Source organism: Frankliniella occidentalis, unplaced genomic scaffold (assembly GCF_000697945.3).
Source record: "Frankliniella occidentalis isolate FOCC.00 unplaced genomic scaffold, Focc_3.1 Scaffold140, whole genome shotgun sequence".
In the NCBI taxonomy this organism is placed as follows: domain Eukaryota; kingdom Metazoa; phylum Arthropoda; class Insecta; order Thysanoptera; family Thripidae; genus Frankliniella; species Frankliniella occidentalis.
The window spans coordinates 657,128-674,557 of NW_026267267.1; the positions used below are offsets into that span (position 1 = coordinate 657,128).

The window sequence follows — 17,430 nt, forward strand, 5'->3', positions numbered from 1 at the left end:
GCCGGGTCGGCATCGGCAGGTGTGGCTGTGTGGCTTTAGGGCCGCTAGGTGTGGCGGCTCGGCTTGGCATCACGGTTCAGTGCGATAAGCTGATAAAACCACGAATGAAGCCGTCACGCTAACAGCGGCATACTACTCGCATCAGCTCGACATCGCGACGGAGGGGCAATGACGCCAAGACCCCGACGGAAACGTGAAGGAAAGCGCCGTATTGTGTGTCGTTTTTCCTCCCCATAGTGCTTCTGTGCAATACGGTCCGCATGTGCGAGCTTGGCTGGCGCTGTTCGCTGACTTCACGACATGTGGCTTTACTTTGAAGAGTGTAGTGTCCTGCCACCGGAGCAGAATCGCAGGTATGTGCTGCGTAACGTGGGCTCGTGGGCTTCATTGGAGAGCCCTTCACCTTTTCTGCCTGCCTTATTGGTGTAATGGAATCGTGTTCAGGCCAAGAGAATTCAAATCAAGCAATATACATAATCTACATATCTATATTGATCTAGCGTATTTATCTCGATACATTACATATCGATCAAACCCAATGTAGGGGTATAATCTCTCACTCTCACCATCTCACGCAGCCGCATGAGCTTGTAATGCCCGCCATTGGGACAACAAAGTCAAAAGCTAACTAAAATTAAAACATTGCTTTCCGTAGAAATAATTGTATCTCTGATTAAACATGGAAGAATGAGTCCCTATAAAGTTATAAATTTAATCTTTTGAATTGTTTTTTTACTGGCGTCTCCTTTGATAAACAATGCGTGAGGTCTCAAAGATAGTCCACGACTTCAGCAGTTCTTTGCCATCTTGAATTTTAGGTTGGTCGTCATCTGCAACCAAGAAATGTATTTATTAAGAAATCCCATCTGTCGTATCTGTTGTTAGTAAACAGACTTATTTGTGTACGTATCTGTCATGTTGTAGTTAGGGTACATGTGCCTCCATTGACAATTGAACGTGTGACTCATGACGAAGGTCGGTGTTGTGTTGGGTGGCACAGCTATTGGTGAATAGGCCTAACTCAACTGTATGATGTGTACATTGAGTGCTTAAAATTCTTTACGTAAAGGATTCGGCACGACTTTCTATCTGGAGAGAGATAAATTTTGAGCGGCCAGTAGAAGTTTTGAATCTGTTCCCTCTCCTCATTATTGATGTATTCATATCATTAGACAACTGTTATAGGTTAAGTTCTTTACTAATTTTTGAACAATTAACAAAGTAGCCTTTTTAAATTTGAAAAGTAAGCTTGCATTCACTTAATATGTTGAATTGAAATGTCTTATTACTTTCCAATTTAAAACTCTCGGGTACCTTTATACTTCAATTTTAGTTCTCTCACAATTTGCCCTACCTTTTTGGTTTTTTAAAGACCCACCCAAATCTTGATAGATTTCACTTCAAATTAAATTTTGTGCGCCTTTATTATACTCTTAGTCCAAATTTTTATGTTAAATTAAATTGATCTGTCCAGTGAAATATATCCCATTGCTTTAAAACTTGCTTGTGATTTTGAGATTTGACTTGCATGTCCTCACAATGTTTTCAAACCTTGATTAACCTGGCCTGTTTTATTTTGTTTGTTTTGCTACAGTGTCTTGCTTTGTGTGTTGTCTTAGCAGGTCTGCTTGGTTCTACGTCTTCTACTTGCCTTCAGCTATAGATTATTTATTATCTACATCAAATCGGGAACCTGCAGGCTTGACGCAAGAAAATGAATTCTTCTGACCATGGGTAATTTTAAATCTTAATTGATTGAATACTTAGTACCTTTGTTTGCTCTTTTGGCGAGTTTCTGCGGATGGTTTTGTACGTTTGTCTTTGTTGTAGTGCGGGTGCTGCATTGTTGTACCTTGTTTGCACAATGCTAAACCATTGAGTGTATCATTTTTTTTCTGGGCCTGTTATGAGTATCAGGATGTCTGATTATGCTCAGTGAATAAATCTCTTAATTTAGGATAGCAGATCTGTTCTTCTTGTTTTAACTAGGTGTGTGTTCCATTTATTTTGTCATTGATTAATTTTATATTTTTATCTGTTCTAGATTTAATCCAGCATTCAACATGGCTGCTATTAAGCAAGTGTTTAATGAAGCTGTTGAGAGAGGTTTGTTTTACCTACTGACCTTTTTTACTTAACTAACTCATCTAACTTTTCTATGCTAGACACATTTTCTACATGAGTTTTGTGATGGTTATTTACAGTTCGTATGCCCACTCCAATGCGCTTACGAGACCTGATACGTCAAATACGAGCCGCACGTACGGCTACTGAAGAGAGGGAAGTTATCAATAAAGAATGTGCTTATATTCGATCAACATTCAGGGAAGAGGACTCTGCCTGGCGTTGCAGGAATGTTGCAAAACTTCTCTACATCCATATGCTAGGGTACTATACAAGTTTATTCATTATGAATTATTTATTTCAATTTATTTGGGGTTTTATTCAGGAAGTCATTGACTTGTCTTTTGAATTTTTAGATATCCTGCTCATTTTGGTCAATTAGAGTGTCTAAAGTTGATAGCATCACCAAGGTTCACTGACAAAAGGATTGGTTACCTCGGGGCCATGTTACTGTTGGACGAGAGGCAGGATGTACATTTACTCATAACAAACTGCTTGAAAAAGTATGCGCTTACTCTTGCTTCTGTGTATAAATATTTTTTCAAGAAACTTCATCATCTAAGTCTTTTTTTATTTTTTTTTGCATTTACAGCGACTTAAACAGCTCAACCCAGTTTGTTGTTGGTTTGGCCTTGTGTACACTGGGAGCCATTGCCTCTCCAGAAATGTCCCGTGATTTGGCTGCTGAAGTTGAGAGACTTATGAAGTCACCCAATGCCTACATTAGAAAGAAAGCTGCGCTGTGTGCCTATAGGATAGTATTAAAGGTTCCAGAACTCATGGAAATATTTTTACCTGCCACTCGCTCACTTTTGTCAGAGAAAAACCATGGTGAGTATATTGTATGTTCTACTTTCTTGACAGTCTACACCTTGAAGAATGTGACAATTGCTACTTTATTATTTTACAGGAGTCTTGATCACAGGTGTTACCCTTATCACAGAAATGTGTGAACACAGTCCTGACACTCTTCAACATTTCAAAAAAGTAAGTTATTTGTAAATTTGTGAAGTGAAATTAGTAGATATTTGTACTCTTAAACCCTTTATCTATTGCTCCCTGACTTGTGCATGTCTTGTAGAAAGGACTACTCTTAATGACCCTTTAATTTTAGGTCAAGGTAGATAATATGTTGCCAGTGAAATTCTAAGTCAAACTGGTAGATATTTGTTCCTTGTTCTTGCCCTGAAAATTAATTATTATAGATTTTCATATGCATTACATTACCTGTACTTCCCAATTTATTTGATGTACTTTGTAAGAGTAGATGAAACGGGTTGCATTTTAGTGTACAGCATAAATGGAGTACTTCTAATTGTTACAGAATTTTTCTGTAGTGTTGGGGAAAGGCAAGAAATCTTCCTTTAAGGTAGTTTTTTCAAGGCCTCTGGCAGTACAGTATTTGTGAACTTTAAGTCATAACTGTTGAAGGATGTTAATAATTGGTTTTGTTTTGTTCTGTACGGTGTAGGACTGCAGTCAAGAGGAGGTAATGCTTTTCGGACTGTGATGCCTTGCACCTGCACTTTGCACTAAACATGTAGATTTCAAAGCGACACACCCCCAAAAAATATTAAAAAATCAGCTTGTATTTAGTTTAAGGGTATTATAGTAGTTTCTAGAAAGTGTGCTTAGAATCTCAGCCAAAATTTAATAGATATGTGTTTTTTTGTGTTTTTTTTTAACTTTTAGGTTTGCGCAGTTGTGAATGAGTCTTGTATGTCTGTACTTTTCCTCATCACTCTTTATCCTCTTGGTGGTGGACTGAAGTGCTATTTTAGCATAAGCGTGGCATAAGCGTCGTTTTTGGTGTCATTCCGCGTTTAACGTCGGTTTTTCCGAGCGACCAATGTGGAAACTCTAACTAATTGCTTCGCATCTAGAATTTATTTTTCTTGACCAACATCCACCGATGATATATCGAGCTTAAACTGTAGCTTTGATTCCTAATCCTTTGACTTACATACCTATCTGTATTATAGTTTCACATTAGATTATCATTACTCATCTTGCTTAGTTTGAAAAAAAAAATACAGAGGAAAAACAATATTGTAGATTTTTGTTGTTTGTGGAACCTTTCTGGGTCAATGTCAGCTTTTAGTGTATGCAAGTACATTTGCTGGCTTTGTTTGAAGTTTAATACTTGAAATTTTTAAAGAAAATTTTTTGTATCTACAAACCTCTTATGTTTTGTCTTTGTCTAAAGGCTTCAAGTCAACCCATCCTTTTTTTTGGTTTTGACATTTTTCTGTGCACAAGTTTGTACTCTGTGTTTCAACCCAGTGGGAATAAGTTGATGTTGTGATTTTCAGATTGTTCCCAACCTCGTGCGTATCCTGAAAAATCTGATCTTGGCTGGTTATTCCCCAGAACATGACGTGTCAGGTGTCAGTGATCCTTTCCTTCAGGTATTTTTTTTTTCTAATCTAACATATTTTGTAAATCTACTTTGGTTTCTTAATTTAGCTAATTCTTTATTTTTCTTGTTTCTTTAAACAGGTGAAAATATTACGACTTCTTCGTATTTTGGGACGCAATGATGCTGAGGCATCTGAAGCCATGAATGATATTTTAGCTCAAGTGGCAACAAACACAGAAACATCAAAGAATGTTGGAAATACTATTCTCTATGAAACCGTCCTATCTATTATGGATATCAAGTCGGAGAGTGGCCTTCGGGTAAGGTGGAAATTTCTATCTATCAAGGATGTGCTCGCTATTCTACTATTTTACTTCATGCAATTTTCATTCTATAGGTCCTGGCTGTAAATATCCTTGGTCGTTTCTTGTTGAACAATGACAAGAATATAAGATATGTTGCATTGAACACCCTTCTGAAGACTGTTCACTTAGACACGAGTGCAGTTCAAAGACACCGCACTACTATATTAGAATGTCTCAAGGTTTGTGTTGGTCTTAAAAATACTGTTGTGTTGTTTCTATATTTAGCGCTAACTGAAATATTTTTCTTAGGATCCTGATGTTTCAATTAGACGGCGTGCCTTGGAACTTAGTTTTGCATTGATTAATTCCAACAATGTACGAACTATGATGAAAGAATTACTTTTATTCCTGGAACGCTCCGATCCTGAATTTAAAGCACAGTGCAGTTCTAGTATAGTGTTGGCAGCTGAACGATATGCTCCAAATAAGCGCTGGCATCTGGACACTTTGTTAAGAGTACTAATTGCTGTAAGTATAAAATGAATAATTGCATTGGTTGTAATGCCCAAAATTCATTAAAAAAATAAAAACAAATAATTTGTCTTTTAGGCTGGAAATTATGTCAGAGATGATGTGGTGTCATGCACTATCCAGCTGGTTTCAGACTCAGTTGATCAACAAGGTTATGTGTCAGCACAGTTATGGCGTGCTCTTGAACAGGATACTTCTGATAGGCAGCCACTTACACAGGTCGCTACCTGGTGCATAGGAGAGTATGGAGATGCCCTTCTTTACAGTGATGTGTCTGTTGGAGATGACCCAAGTGACATTGTGAGGGTAAGTGCATTATATTTCTCAGAGAAACTCACTTTCCATATCAATCTAAGCACTGAAATTTTATCCCTGTGTTTCTTGTAGGTCTCTGAGGACGAGTTGCTGGATGTATACCAGCGTTTACTGTGGTCACCCCAGAATACAATTGTCACAAAACAATACACTTTACTCTCTTTAACCAAACTTTCTACTCGCTTCCGTTCTAATGTGGAGTATGTGCCAGTTATCATACTTTGTATTATATCCTTAAGTCAACAAATTGCTGTTCTTACTCATTCATTTTCTTTTGTACTAGGCGGATTCGTCAGATGGTTCAGCAGTTTGGAAGTCATTTGCACATTGAATTGCAGCAAAGAGGAGTAGAGTTCACTCAGCTTTTCAATTCACACGCTCATTTACGTCCTGCTCTTTTAGAGCGCATGCCACCTATGGAAGTAGTTCGGCGTGATAATGGTTCCCAGCAGCAGCAAGTTCAGCACTCTACTGTGAATGGAGTGTTGGATATAGCAGATGTGAACTCAGAAGAGCCTGCAGTGAACAGTGATTCTGTATGTCTTCCTTTGTTTTTTCACTTTTATATTATTTTTATTTGGATAGATTACTGAACTTCTTGTGTGCTATACAGAATGCTCTTTTGGTTCTCCTTGGGGGAAGTGAGCCAAGTATTGTTGATACAGAAACTGAGCAGCAAACTGCTAAACCACCAGCTGGTGTACCTGCTACTACAGATAATCAAGATCTACTAGACCTATTAGGTTGTTCTGTTATATGTGTTCTCAACTTACAACTTGTGAACTGTGTTGTCTTACTTATGATTTAAATTGTCCAATATTACTACTTTTGCAGGTCTTGATATTGGAGGCTCTGCTCCTGTAGCAGTGAACAATATGAATATGAACAATAATGTCCACAGTACCAATAACAATAACCCTCTGCTACTGGATCCTTTAGGCTCCTTAGGATCTTTGAGCACTTCAACTCCTCTTCCACCATTATCTGGCCTCTCCTCTATAACTCCAAGTTTGGGTAAATTCAGTTTGAACCTCATTGTTGTATACAGTTTAATGCGCCTACCACAAAAGTAATTTTTTGTTCTTTCTGTGCAGATTCACCCAGCCTAGTGGCCTATGAGAAGAATGGCCTTCGAATTATGTTTACTTTAGAGCGCAGTGATGCCCCCTCAACAATATGCATAGCAATGGCTGCTTACAATGAGACAGCCACACTCATGAGTGACTTCCTGTTCCAAGTAGCAGTTCCAAAGGTAAAAGAAAACAACTAATAAAAAATGTATTGAAAGATCAATATTTATTATTATTAAGTAGTAAGATCAAAGATCACTAACAATCTTTTATACCTGTAGACATTTCAACTGCAAATGATGTCACCGAGTGGAACCACAATTCCTCCAGCAGGATCTGTCACTCAACAACTTCGAATTCAAAACCCCTCTAAGGTATTACTTTTATCTATTATCAAATTGCTGTAGTACACCTCAGGATGACTTTTTATTTTCCACCTGTTTAAATTGTAGGGAGCCCTAAGGATGCGAATGCGCATTTCATACAGCAGTGGAGGAGCAACCATTCAAGACCAAGCAGAAATGAATAATTTTCCCAGCGAGGGCTGGCAGTAAGATAATCACCAACTGTGTACTATTATTTTACTGAAGGTTTACTTGGGGGGAAGTAATATCTTGGCCATTATAAACTGCTACCGATTGTACTAAAAGAAACGTCTTAAATAGTCTTGAGACAATTTGCATTCCTCATCAGGACCTTGCACGGACCTGCTTTTGCTCAGCTGGTCTGAGCACCAGAGAAAAAAAAAAGATCAAGTTCAATTTGTTACCTTTTGTTTTATTGGCTGAGAGCTTTGCTACAATGTTTTATCTTGGAAGACAATGTTTGACTTTTCTGTACTTTAACTTTTGCTCTTTTCCTTATCTTTTAAGGAGGCAAAGAATCTTCTGTACATAAGTGGTATATTTTACTACAGAGAGGACCAGTTTTCAATGTATTATTTTTTAATGGAGTGAAACTCCTTATTATAAGTATGTTTTAATCATCATAAATTTATGTTTGTTGGTTTCTCAAACCCACATGCTTCAAGTTGTTCTGTCACACATTGTACATAATGGTCCATTTTATCTTAACTTGTAATTATGAAAATGAAATTATATGAAGAGTGAGTGCGAGAAAGTTTGTATATAATTATAAATTTTACTGTGGCCATTCATTTACACCAGACTGTGAATCCTAATTCTGGAAGTATTATGAGAAGGTGCAGCTAAGATGCCGACTGGTTCATATTGTATATAGATGTAGTGGTGAAATAAGGTCACAGCAGCACTTTCCGGGGGGTGAACTAATTTGTTGATAGTAATCTTAAGTTCTTTCCTGTAAGAATGTGATGAATTATATTGAGTTCAATGAAATCTCAACATGCAAGTAGTTATTTTATTTCTATTCCAGATACTTTTATTTCTGACCAGGATAAAAAAACAAAAAAACTACCTACTCAAACTAGACACTTCAAATAAAAGAGTAATAAACAGATCAAAAAGAGGTGATAAAGAAAGTTCCATGGAAAAAATTGAGCAGCACTTAAATTTTCCAACATTGCTACCCTTTATTTTTTTAAATATTAATTAAAAATCTGGGGTGATTGAGATTTTTTAAGTTAGAATACTTATTTTAATAGTACAATTTAACACTCATTCCATGAATAAGTTTTTGCAAACTTATCCTTACAAAAGTTGTCAATACACTTTCTACATAGGTGGATTAGATCCATTAGGACCAGGAGCCACATGGTTAAATAGGCGATCCTTTATGGTCTGAGCCATCAAACCATGAATTATTTCTATTGTAGTTTTGTTGCTGTCCTTGGTAACCTTCATTAATTTATCTTCACATCGCTTCTCGTGGGGATCTTGCATCCAATGACCAATCCGACCCAGAGCAGCCGATTGTTCTAATTTGTCTGATAAATCTAGGATCTAGAAGACACATGCAATTATCATTAGGTTTCCTGATGAAAAAATAAAACAGTGCAAAGACATAGGCTTAGGGAAATTCCCTCACAAACCTGTCCAGTAGTATAGTCTGCATTGGTAATCAGTGAACTAGATCCCAATGTGTTGACCCAGTATTTGTTCCAGAGAGAATCAAGCAGCCTACGATCAAGGGCAGATTTGAAATATGAAACTTCTAAAGAATAGTACTGCTTACAATGCACTCCAAAGTCTTCAATTTTATTCAGAGGAATGGTTTGATACTCTGATGGTTCTTCATTAGCTGGTTTGAAACCCTGCAAAGGAAAAATGAGAATAAGAAAACAATCATAGGGAAAAATTCATGTAAAACTGATACGTAGAAGCAAACACATTGAAACAAACCTTAGGATATGTTCGGAAAGCGCCTAAACAAACTTTCCCCGCAGAAATTGTGCGCACAGGATCAATGACAATAGCCACAAAAGGTTCTTGAAAGTTTTGGTTGAGCATTTGGGTTGAAACATCAATACCTGACAGCCAACACCCATAACCCGGGTGAGAGTGATACCACCCAATAGCATTTTCCAGGCGTCCAACCTGTATTAGATAGGATACAGTAGTTACATGTGAAAAACATTTGCAGAGGAAGTGTACAAAAAGGGCAAATTAGTATGCACCTGCTTGGCTGCTTCTATGTATGCAGTCATGTATTCATAGGCTTGCGCTTGTGCATTCACTCTTGTTTCAGTTCCTTCAACTGGTAGAGCAAAAGAGTCCATAACTATCATAGTATTGGCATCAACTTTTCCTAACAGTAGGCCCATTACTTCGAGAGTGCCACCAGAACGGGCATGCATAACCATCTTGAGCAATGCCAGAGCTGAAATTTTCATTTCCTTAAAAAAGTGAGGGCTGCAAGAATCAAAAAAATCAAAAAGTATTCTGTGGTGAGACAAAGCTCGACTTGAAGAGAAACATAGCTCGAACAATTAATCTATATCAAATAAAAGACTATTTAATTATGTAATTCAGTGCATTTACTCTTTCTCCCATGGCTTCGCAGCAAGAATATCTTGTTGCTGTTTTCTGTCGTAGCGGTAAATTTCATCAGTCGATGATATGGTTTCTATATTATTTGCAAGCTCCCATGTCTTGAAAGCGATTTGGGATTGGGTGGGGTTATCATCATTTGAAGTGGATGCCATCCTAAAACATTATAAAACGTAAGAAAGAAAATTTAGGAAACAATTCACTTCAGCAACAGACTCTAATCGTTTTAGAATATATTGGGAACTATCTGACAAGCTACACTCGCCTCTAGGTTATGGCTCCCAGAGCCGTACAAGTTATATATCCGGTAATTTCTTTAAATGAAATTACACTTGGCCAAACAATGAACACTGAACAGACGACAGCACTAATTTCCGATTGATATTGTGGGAGTGTTTTTTTTTCCTACAATAATTCTATGAGAAAGAGTAATTACGACAATGAACAAAAACAGTTTCGGGAGTTTGGGAGTTTCGACACCACGGACACCACACTGAAATGAGAATGAGAATGTTTGCCGAATGTTTTGTAGATTTGGGACAGATGACTACACTGTAACACAAAAAGTTTAGTCTGTACCGTTAAAAAAATCTTGATGGCGTTTCTATAGTGAATAATTGTGTTATATAGCTTGGTTAAGTCAGTTTTTCCCTGTTAAATATATTTTGTTTTTCGATATCATTTGTAAGTAGTGAGTATATTTATGGTCATGGTGTTGTCAGCACTTGCTTGGATTTCCCGCCTGCTGAGAATCTAGTCACAAGGAAGAAATGTGCCACTTTTAAGCGAGACTTATTTTTTAAATTTTCTTTTGCTTAATTTGTTGAACCAAATCATTCCAGGTAATTTCTGAAATTTGATGTTCAACTTTTGTCATGTTTTTTTTTTTTAAATTTACCTCTTGAAACCGTGAAAAGGAGTTATTTAAAGGTGATATCGTAATGTAGGCAAGAGGGTTAAGGCCGGCCTACAACAAAGACAAAGAAACTTGTTGTATTTAGCATTTTACTGATTATTTTTGTCATCTGATTAAATTTGACCCATTTCAATTGATTTTTTAGGAACCACCTCTAAGCAAACCCCTGTTTTCATATTGAAACACATTTATTCATTCGTCCTTGTAGACCTGTGATAGATGTTTTGTAAAGTTTAAATCAACATTTTTTTGCCTGTAAATTTGTGTAATTTTTCGATATGTGTTAGGAAAATTTAAGATCAGTGTCATATCAGTGACATGATTTTATTAGAATGCTTTCAGATTTAAGTTTACTTACAGTGTTATTTAAACCTACAGTAAGTAGTCACCTACTTACAGCCCACCCTAATCTTTATTAGGATCTTAATTTAGCCTGATTTTCTAGGTTATCATTCATACTTCTAAGTGGACTCTTTTGAACTGAAAAACCATGGACTCAGATTCACCGCCTCGTAAGAAACTGAAACAAGGTATGGAGAATCTCTGGTGGAAGTATTATGGAAATTAATGTATGCTAACTACCTTTTCATCATCAACAGCTCGTTTGCCATTTCAAATTCTGAGCCCTAAAGATACAGTGACAGAGGCTACACCTCCTACTAATAGAAAGCGCCAACTAAGTGAAGATTCAAATGATGATGACGTTGTAGTCAAAATTGGAAAGAAATCAGAAGAATACAAAGAGAACAACACTGTTGAGATTCCTGTGGCTGAGAATAATGACAAGGAATTGGCTCAACCAATTTCTGAAGATGTAACTGAAGTCAATTTGAAAAATGAAACAACTGAAATTGTTCAAGAAGAAACTCCTAATCCGGTCACAAAAGAATGTGGTGGTGAACAGGGTAACATTCTTCAAAACAAAATGAAATCAACTTTGGCAAATTTATTGGGTAAAAAAGTTTTTGATGTGACCGAGGATGTAGGATCATGTGACTGTGGATGTGAGGAAGCTGATTCAGGTGACGAAGCCATAGAGGAGTACATGGCACATTGCATTAAAAGAAAACTCGGCTCGGATTCCACTGAGAAGACACCCAAGGAAAAGCCTAAAAGAAAATCAGGGCACAGGAAAAGCGTGAATCAGGCCAGCCCTACCAAAGGGAGCCCCTCAGCTAAACAGAAAGGAAGTAGTAAAAAAAGCCAAAACAAAAGTCCTGCCGTCAAAAAAGCAGATTCTATAGAGACTGATGAACCAAAATCATCTGACATTGAATCAAAGTCATCTGAAGTTATGCCAGAGCAAGAGACTGCTAAGACACCCACAAGAAAAGAGTCATCAGCTAAAAGTTCCATCCTTTCTCAAAAAACCTATGACATGTTTGCCAAATGGAGAAAAGAACCTAGCAGTTCCTCTAATAAAAATGAATCAACCTCTGATTCTTCTGATTTACCAAGCAAAGAGAAGGAAAACTTGGGTGAAGGCAGGGAAGGGGTTGTTCTGGATGAGGGAAAGAACACTACAGCATCAAATGAAATTAAGGCTATTTCAATCTCTAGGATTGAACTGAAGGGAACTAACCAGTCTATCAAAGAAGAATCAAAACCCTCAATTATTGAAGGTGGATCTAAATGTCTCAATGAGTTAGAAGTATCAGAAACTAATGCAAAGAACAAAACTGTTCCAGAAATTGTTTTAGATGAAGGAAGCAAAGATTGTGAGAGTCCAATCAAGCAAGTTAGCAACCAAAGTAAAGAATCACCTGGTCACAAAAATCAGCCAGGTAGTACTGAATGTCCAATTAACATAGAGTCTGAGAAACCAACTTTCCCTATCACTCCAACTGGCATGGGTAAAGCTCCTCAGCGCCGTCTGACTCCAAAGCAGGTTGAGCGTCTAAAGAAACAAGAAGAAAAAGAAAAGCAAAAATTGGAGCGGGAGAATGAAAAGAAAAGACTTCAACAAGAGAAAGATGAGTTGAAGAAGAAAGAGAAGGAGGAGAAAGAGGAACAAAAACGAAAAGAGAAAGAAGAAAAAGAAAAGAAGAAATTGGCTGATCTAGAACAAAAAAATGAGGAAAAGAAAAAAAAAGAGCTTCAGAAAGCTGAAGAGAAACGGAAAAAGATAGAAGAAAGGAAAAAAGCTGAAGAAGACAAGAAAAAATCAGAAGAAGAGGAGGAAAGGAAAAAGGCCAAAGCATCAGCTCTTTTCACAAGTTTCTTTGTACCAAAGTCCTCCAAAGCAGAAAAAGAAGAAGCACTTCCATCACCATCTACTGTTCAAAATTTCATGCCATTTGAAATAAAAGCAGGTATGAGAATGGCTCCTAAAGTACGACATACACTTTCCTGTGCCGAAAAGCAATGTTTGGATAAAATATTGGAGCATGAGGTTGATATGCCTAAGGATTCCCTTTATCTTAATGCTTTAAAATCTGGAGGAATAATTCCCAAGCTGGCATCTAAGACATGGCCTGTCACTGAAGTTAAAGAAGATGATGACATAAGTATTCTTGAGTCTGATGACTATGGAGTGTTAGTAGAAAACACAAAGAAAGTTGAGGTATTGAGAGCTAAATTTTTGCAATTTCATGAAAATCATCGACCAGCATATCGTGGAACTTGGAGGAAAAGAAGTAATTTTGTCACTGGTAGACGTCCTTTTGGTCAAGAAAAGGTACCTTTTTTATGAGAGTTTCAAGTACTTATTTAAAATTTATCTGTGCAGAGTTATTGATGGTTTTTTCCTTTTCTTTAGATTCTTGATTATGAATTTGATAGTGCAGATGAATGGGAGGAAGAGGAACCAGGTGAATCCTTACATGGTTCTGATGATGAAAAAGAAAAAGAATCTGAGGATGAATATGAGGTTGATAACAGCATCTTTGTGCCACATGGATATTTGAGTGATGACGAAGGTGATGGTGATGAAGAAAGCGAAGAAGTTTTTGTAAGTATTGACATGGTTAAATTGTGAAGTGTAGTCAAATTTTTATTTTTTTTCTGAAGTTAGTCTCATTTTTGGTAAAATTATTCCAGAGTCCAGAAACACAAAAAGCAAAACTCAAACTTTTGGGCGAAGAGTTTGAAGCACAAATGAAAAGTAAAACCAGTGCTTTGAAACCAGTCATAATTGTACTTACAGCTGCACTTCAAGCATCCTCATGTAAGTCTCATTTTACTGTTATGCATTTTTCTAAATCTGCTATTTTAATCTCCTTTTTTTCCCCCCCCCTTCACAGTAGGCTCTGTTAGGTATCAAAAGCTTCTTGAACGTCGTGCTGTTTGGCAAGAGGATGATGGACCAATAGTACTTTCTAAATTGAAAAATGACAATGCGGCGTCTGTAGGTCTAGGAGTGTCAACTTCTGATCCAAACTGTATGACATTCAGTTCAGGACCAGGTGCCAAGAAAAAGATTATTTCTGAAGAAGGTAAATTTCTTATTATAATAGTGATATTATTTTGATGAACCATTTAATACAAGTGTGGATATCTTTTTCCTACTTAGCTTTACCTGCTCTTATCACATTAGTACATGGCAATCAAAATAAGAGAGTCTTTCTCACCAATGAATTCTCTGCTTTCCTGGACAAGTCTCGTTCAGTGAACCTCGAGAATACTCAAGAGAACCCTAGTGTAAATACAAATGCTTTAGAAGAGTGTGACAGACCATCTACTCCATCTGTATGTGCACCAAATCCTCTAGCATTGAAATGGCCAGACTTACCTCGTGCGTCCAGAATTTCTATCTCAAACAAAATTAAAGAACTGGCTGCCTGGGGTCCATGTCCAGATGAAGGTCCTTTGCATAATCGCCTGTGCTGGTAAGCTTGTTTTTACTTGGCTATTACTCAAAACATATCTTATCCTTTTGTCATTTGTTTTGCCATTTGTAAATTATTGACATAATGTCAGTGTGTTAGTATCATATATGAAAAATAATTATGTACCAAATTAAAAAAAAAATTCTTGTGCAGGTATGTGGCAGAAGAAACCAGAGCTAAATATGGTGTGTCTGACATAAAACTTCCAAACACTCTTTGGCATTACACATTGAAGCCCAAAGTCTTCAATCACAGTCAAAGCCCAATCGCTAGTTCCTCAGCTGTAGCGGATTCTCGCGCTCTCATTACAAAATTTACCAAAGTCATGACTCCAGAAGAGAAGCAGCGTCAGTGGAAACTGTATGTAGTATCAATATTCTTAGTCCGTGTAATGTACTTTTTCTGTCTGTATGAATTAACTTAATTTACAAATTCTTACAGAATGGAGAACACAGGAAATAGTACTCCCTCATCTTCCAAGTTGACCTCTTCAAAGGGTTCAACTGGTAAAATTACTGCTTTTACCCAACAAACAAAGACTCCAAGTAGTGCCGATCCCAAACAATGTATGCCAGTAGTTTCTCAACCAGGAAATGCAAGTGTTACTCCTTCATCCAGTCAACCACCGGCAAAGAAGAGAGTTCCTCTCTTGGTGTCTGTTCCTAGAGGACAGCAGATAACTGGTAGTTCCTCTCACTGCAGTTTGCTGTCTAAATTTGAAGCATCGACGTCTAGCAAGTCTATCCCTTCATCCACAAGTGTTCCTTCAGATTCTAGCCAAACAACTTCAGGCTCTGACAGTGCCAAACAAATTTCATCTCCTTCATCTAATAGTACAACTCACTGTACCCCAGAAGACGAAATTGTCCTTGATTAGTCATTATTCACTGCCATGTATAAAACATAATTATCAGGTCATTGGTGCTTTTTGTGTGATTAGCCGATTTTTTAAAATTTCATGCTTATTACAAGTTGTATATATATGAATATTTATTTTTGTAAGTCTTATGTATCTTGTTAAAAATAGGAATCTAGTTTTGTTCCCATTTCTACACTAGCTATTATTTAATTTTAATACATGATGATTCTATTATGAGGTTTGATTGAAACCTTTTTTTAAATGATTTTTGTGTTGTTGTTTTTTTTTGTGCGTGTGTGGAGCCAGTGTAGATTGGTGAGGCAGATCTTTTTATTTGTGACCAGCACTGGTCTTACCAGCTTTCAAAATTGGCTAGTCACACTATGAACTTAACTAAGTGAAGTCCTACCCTACTGTTAAACTTTTAATTCCTAAGGTTGTTAATTACTTTCAACACTTTTAGATATGTTTTGTAGTACCTTATTATGTGTGCAATGGGGAATAGGATCTTGTGAATCACTTAATATCTATCTGTTTTCCTAATGTAAATACTTCACATGTCCATTATCACACCTTTTCTCTTGTTAAACAATGCTTGACAACTATTTTCAGGAATGACTGTCAATGTTCCATTTGCTAATGATCTGGTGTTAATCCTTTTTGTTTCCAAAGGGAAACTTTACAATTACTTCGTGTATTTTTGTACAATCTTTTTTGGATCTTCATGTGTACAAAACATAGAAAATAAATTTTATAATATTTCAATGTAGTTATGGTATAGTTTTCCCACCTTGCTCTGATCTTTTGAGGTCACCTGGATCATTCAAGTTGGCCTCAACCATTGACATCGATGACCTCTATGACACTGATTCTGTTATAAAATGCTCACTTAAAGGGGTCCTTAGAGAGCTCGTAGGAACCGTTCTTCCACCGATGCCCCTCACCCTGGTCTTACTTTTCTAGATATAAAAGAACCTTTGCGGGCTCCCATCTGTGGGTTAGAACCGCCACAAAGAATATCTCCTAATGACGATGTTGATCCGCCCAGTAGGTGGAATCGAACCACTCTGGCGCTAACCAGCTACAGGTTTGAAGCCTGCACCCCGGACCACCGAGGATCAACTGGGCGTTGACGTGCGTATTCCTCCCGGAATATATAGCTCCGTACAGCATCCGATATCGTCAGCGAGAACGAATGGACCTGGTCGATTGCCAACATGTACCTTCATCTTAGAGAGCTCAAGAACTTTTCCTGAGTTGTATGGCGACCCATCACAGCCACAGGTCACCAACTTAAGTCTCCAATGCGGTCCTTATAGCAGGAAAGTCCATCTGCAGTATCCCAACCGAGCGTCCCTAGGCTGGCCTAGATCCCGTGTCCAGGTGCGTGGCCGGTGGTGGATGTGTTGCCTATCGTCCGGGCGGAGACCCGGGGCCGGACGGAGAGTGTATTTCGACTAACGGAGGAAGAAGAAGAGCGGGTAGAACATAAAGGTTCCTGATTGGCCGAGCGCTTACCCCCACTACCGGCGTGACGTAGAGGTAGCGTAGAGGCGGGAAGCTCTCGACCAATCGGTAACGTTTATGTTCTACCCGCTCTTCTTCTTCCTCCGTTAGTCGAAATACACTATACGTAAGTATAAAGGCGGAGTAATTTGTCAGGGCTGGTATGACCTAGCGCGGCCGTAGTGACAGCCTACTTTGCGTAGATTTATGAACCCTCCCAACCCTTCCCTCCCACCCCCTACGCGTTAATTGTTTGCGCCAGTGTGAAAGCGCGTGTAGATGCCTTATCTGCCTGGTGCTGCGCGGAGTTCCCACCCCACCAGCGGAGGGGTGTGCTGCGGGGTGACACGATGCAGCTCGAAGCACGGCGGTGCCGGATTTTTATTTCCGGCACGCGTTTGGTTTCTGGGGAGTTTGTTCGTAACACGTCAACGTGCGGCGACGTCGTGGAGGTATCTTGTGGCACTCCCCCCCCCCTTTCCCGCTCTCTCCTGGGGTGAGCACCGCACCGCACCGAAAAACATGTGTATGTGTATACACGATGCGATATGATCAAGTAGGCGGGGCTGTGGTGCGGGGGCGGAGACACCCCTTCCCCTATCTACCGTGTCTCTCTTCCGGCCGACAAGCGCCACCGGAAGTGCGCCCTCGG

The 17,430-nt window shown here is 38.3% G+C and overlaps 4 protein-coding genes and 1 non-coding gene across 13 annotated transcripts in view; 3 read left to right on the forward strand and 2 right to left on the reverse strand.

Moving 5' to 3' along the window:
• LOC113213244 (casein kinase I) overlaps positions 1–17,430 on the forward strand; it is a 101,586-nt gene that overhangs the window by 14,613 nt on the left and 69,543 nt on the right. The window lies entirely within an intron of this gene.
• Positions 167–8,065, forward strand: LOC113213238 (AP-1 complex subunit gamma-1). 7 transcript variants are annotated; one of them, XM_026432231.2, is made up of 21 exons: positions 763–902; positions 1,623–1,734; positions 2,045–2,106; positions 2,205–2,388; positions 2,481–2,627; positions 2,717–2,955; positions 3,035–3,111; positions 3,449–3,493; positions 3,596–3,613; positions 4,437–4,532; positions 4,624–4,803; positions 4,881–5,027; positions 5,098–5,316; positions 5,398–5,625; positions 5,707–5,834; positions 5,918–6,170; positions 6,248–6,377; positions 6,469–6,648; positions 6,729–6,886; positions 6,986–7,078; positions 7,157–8,065. In XM_026432231.2, exons 2-21 carry the CDS (start codon positions 1,715–1,717, stop codon positions 7,256–7,258), a joined length of 2,706 nt encoding a protein of 901 aa, XP_026288016.1. In that variant the 5' UTR covers positions 763–902; positions 1,623–1,714; the 3' UTR covers positions 7,259–8,065. The 7 variants fall into 7 exon arrangements, with proteins under 7 accessions (XP_026288014.1, XP_026288019.1, XP_026288016.1 ...); XM_026432230.2 differs by having other exon boundaries at positions 770–902; positions 1,620–1,734; XM_052270824.1 differs by lacking the exon at positions 763–902 and adding an exon at positions 1,018–1,185.
• Positions 8,062–10,171, reverse strand: LOC113213240 (COP9 signalosome complex subunit 5). Its single transcript, XM_026432237.2, has 6 exons — positions 9,936–10,171; positions 9,662–9,826; positions 9,298–9,532; positions 9,023–9,217; positions 8,713–8,934; positions 8,062–8,623 (listed from the first exon to the last, which is right to left on the reverse strand). Exons 2-6 carry the CDS (start codon positions 9,823–9,825, stop codon positions 8,396–8,398), a joined length of 1,044 nt encoding a protein of 347 aa, XP_026288022.1. The 5' UTR covers position 9,826; positions 9,936–10,171; the 3' UTR covers positions 8,062–8,395.
• LOC113213237 (chromatin assembly factor 1 subunit A-B-like) lies at positions 10,383–16,037 on the forward strand. 3 transcript variants are annotated; one of them, XM_026432225.2, is made up of 9 exons: positions 10,383–10,512; positions 11,032–11,116; positions 11,186–13,263; positions 13,345–13,536; positions 13,626–13,752; positions 13,829–14,020; positions 14,098–14,413; positions 14,567–14,773; positions 14,855–16,037. In XM_026432225.2, the coding sequence occupies exons 2-9, from the start codon at positions 11,077–11,079 to the stop codon at positions 15,288–15,290; spliced, it is 3,588 nt and encodes a 1,195-aa protein (XP_026288010.1). In that variant the 5' UTR covers positions 10,383–10,512; positions 11,032–11,076; the 3' UTR covers positions 15,291–16,037. The 3 variants fall into 3 exon arrangements, with proteins under 3 accessions (XP_026288010.1, XP_026288013.1, XP_026288011.1); XM_026432228.2 differs by having other exon boundaries at positions 13,832–14,020; XM_026432226.2 differs by lacking the exon at positions 10,383–10,512 and adding an exon at positions 10,649–10,963.
• On the reverse strand, positions 16,314–16,400 carry Trnastop-uca (transfer RNA opal suppressor (anticodon UCA)). Its single transcript has one exon. It is a non-coding gene; the product is annotated as a tRNA-Sec (tRNA).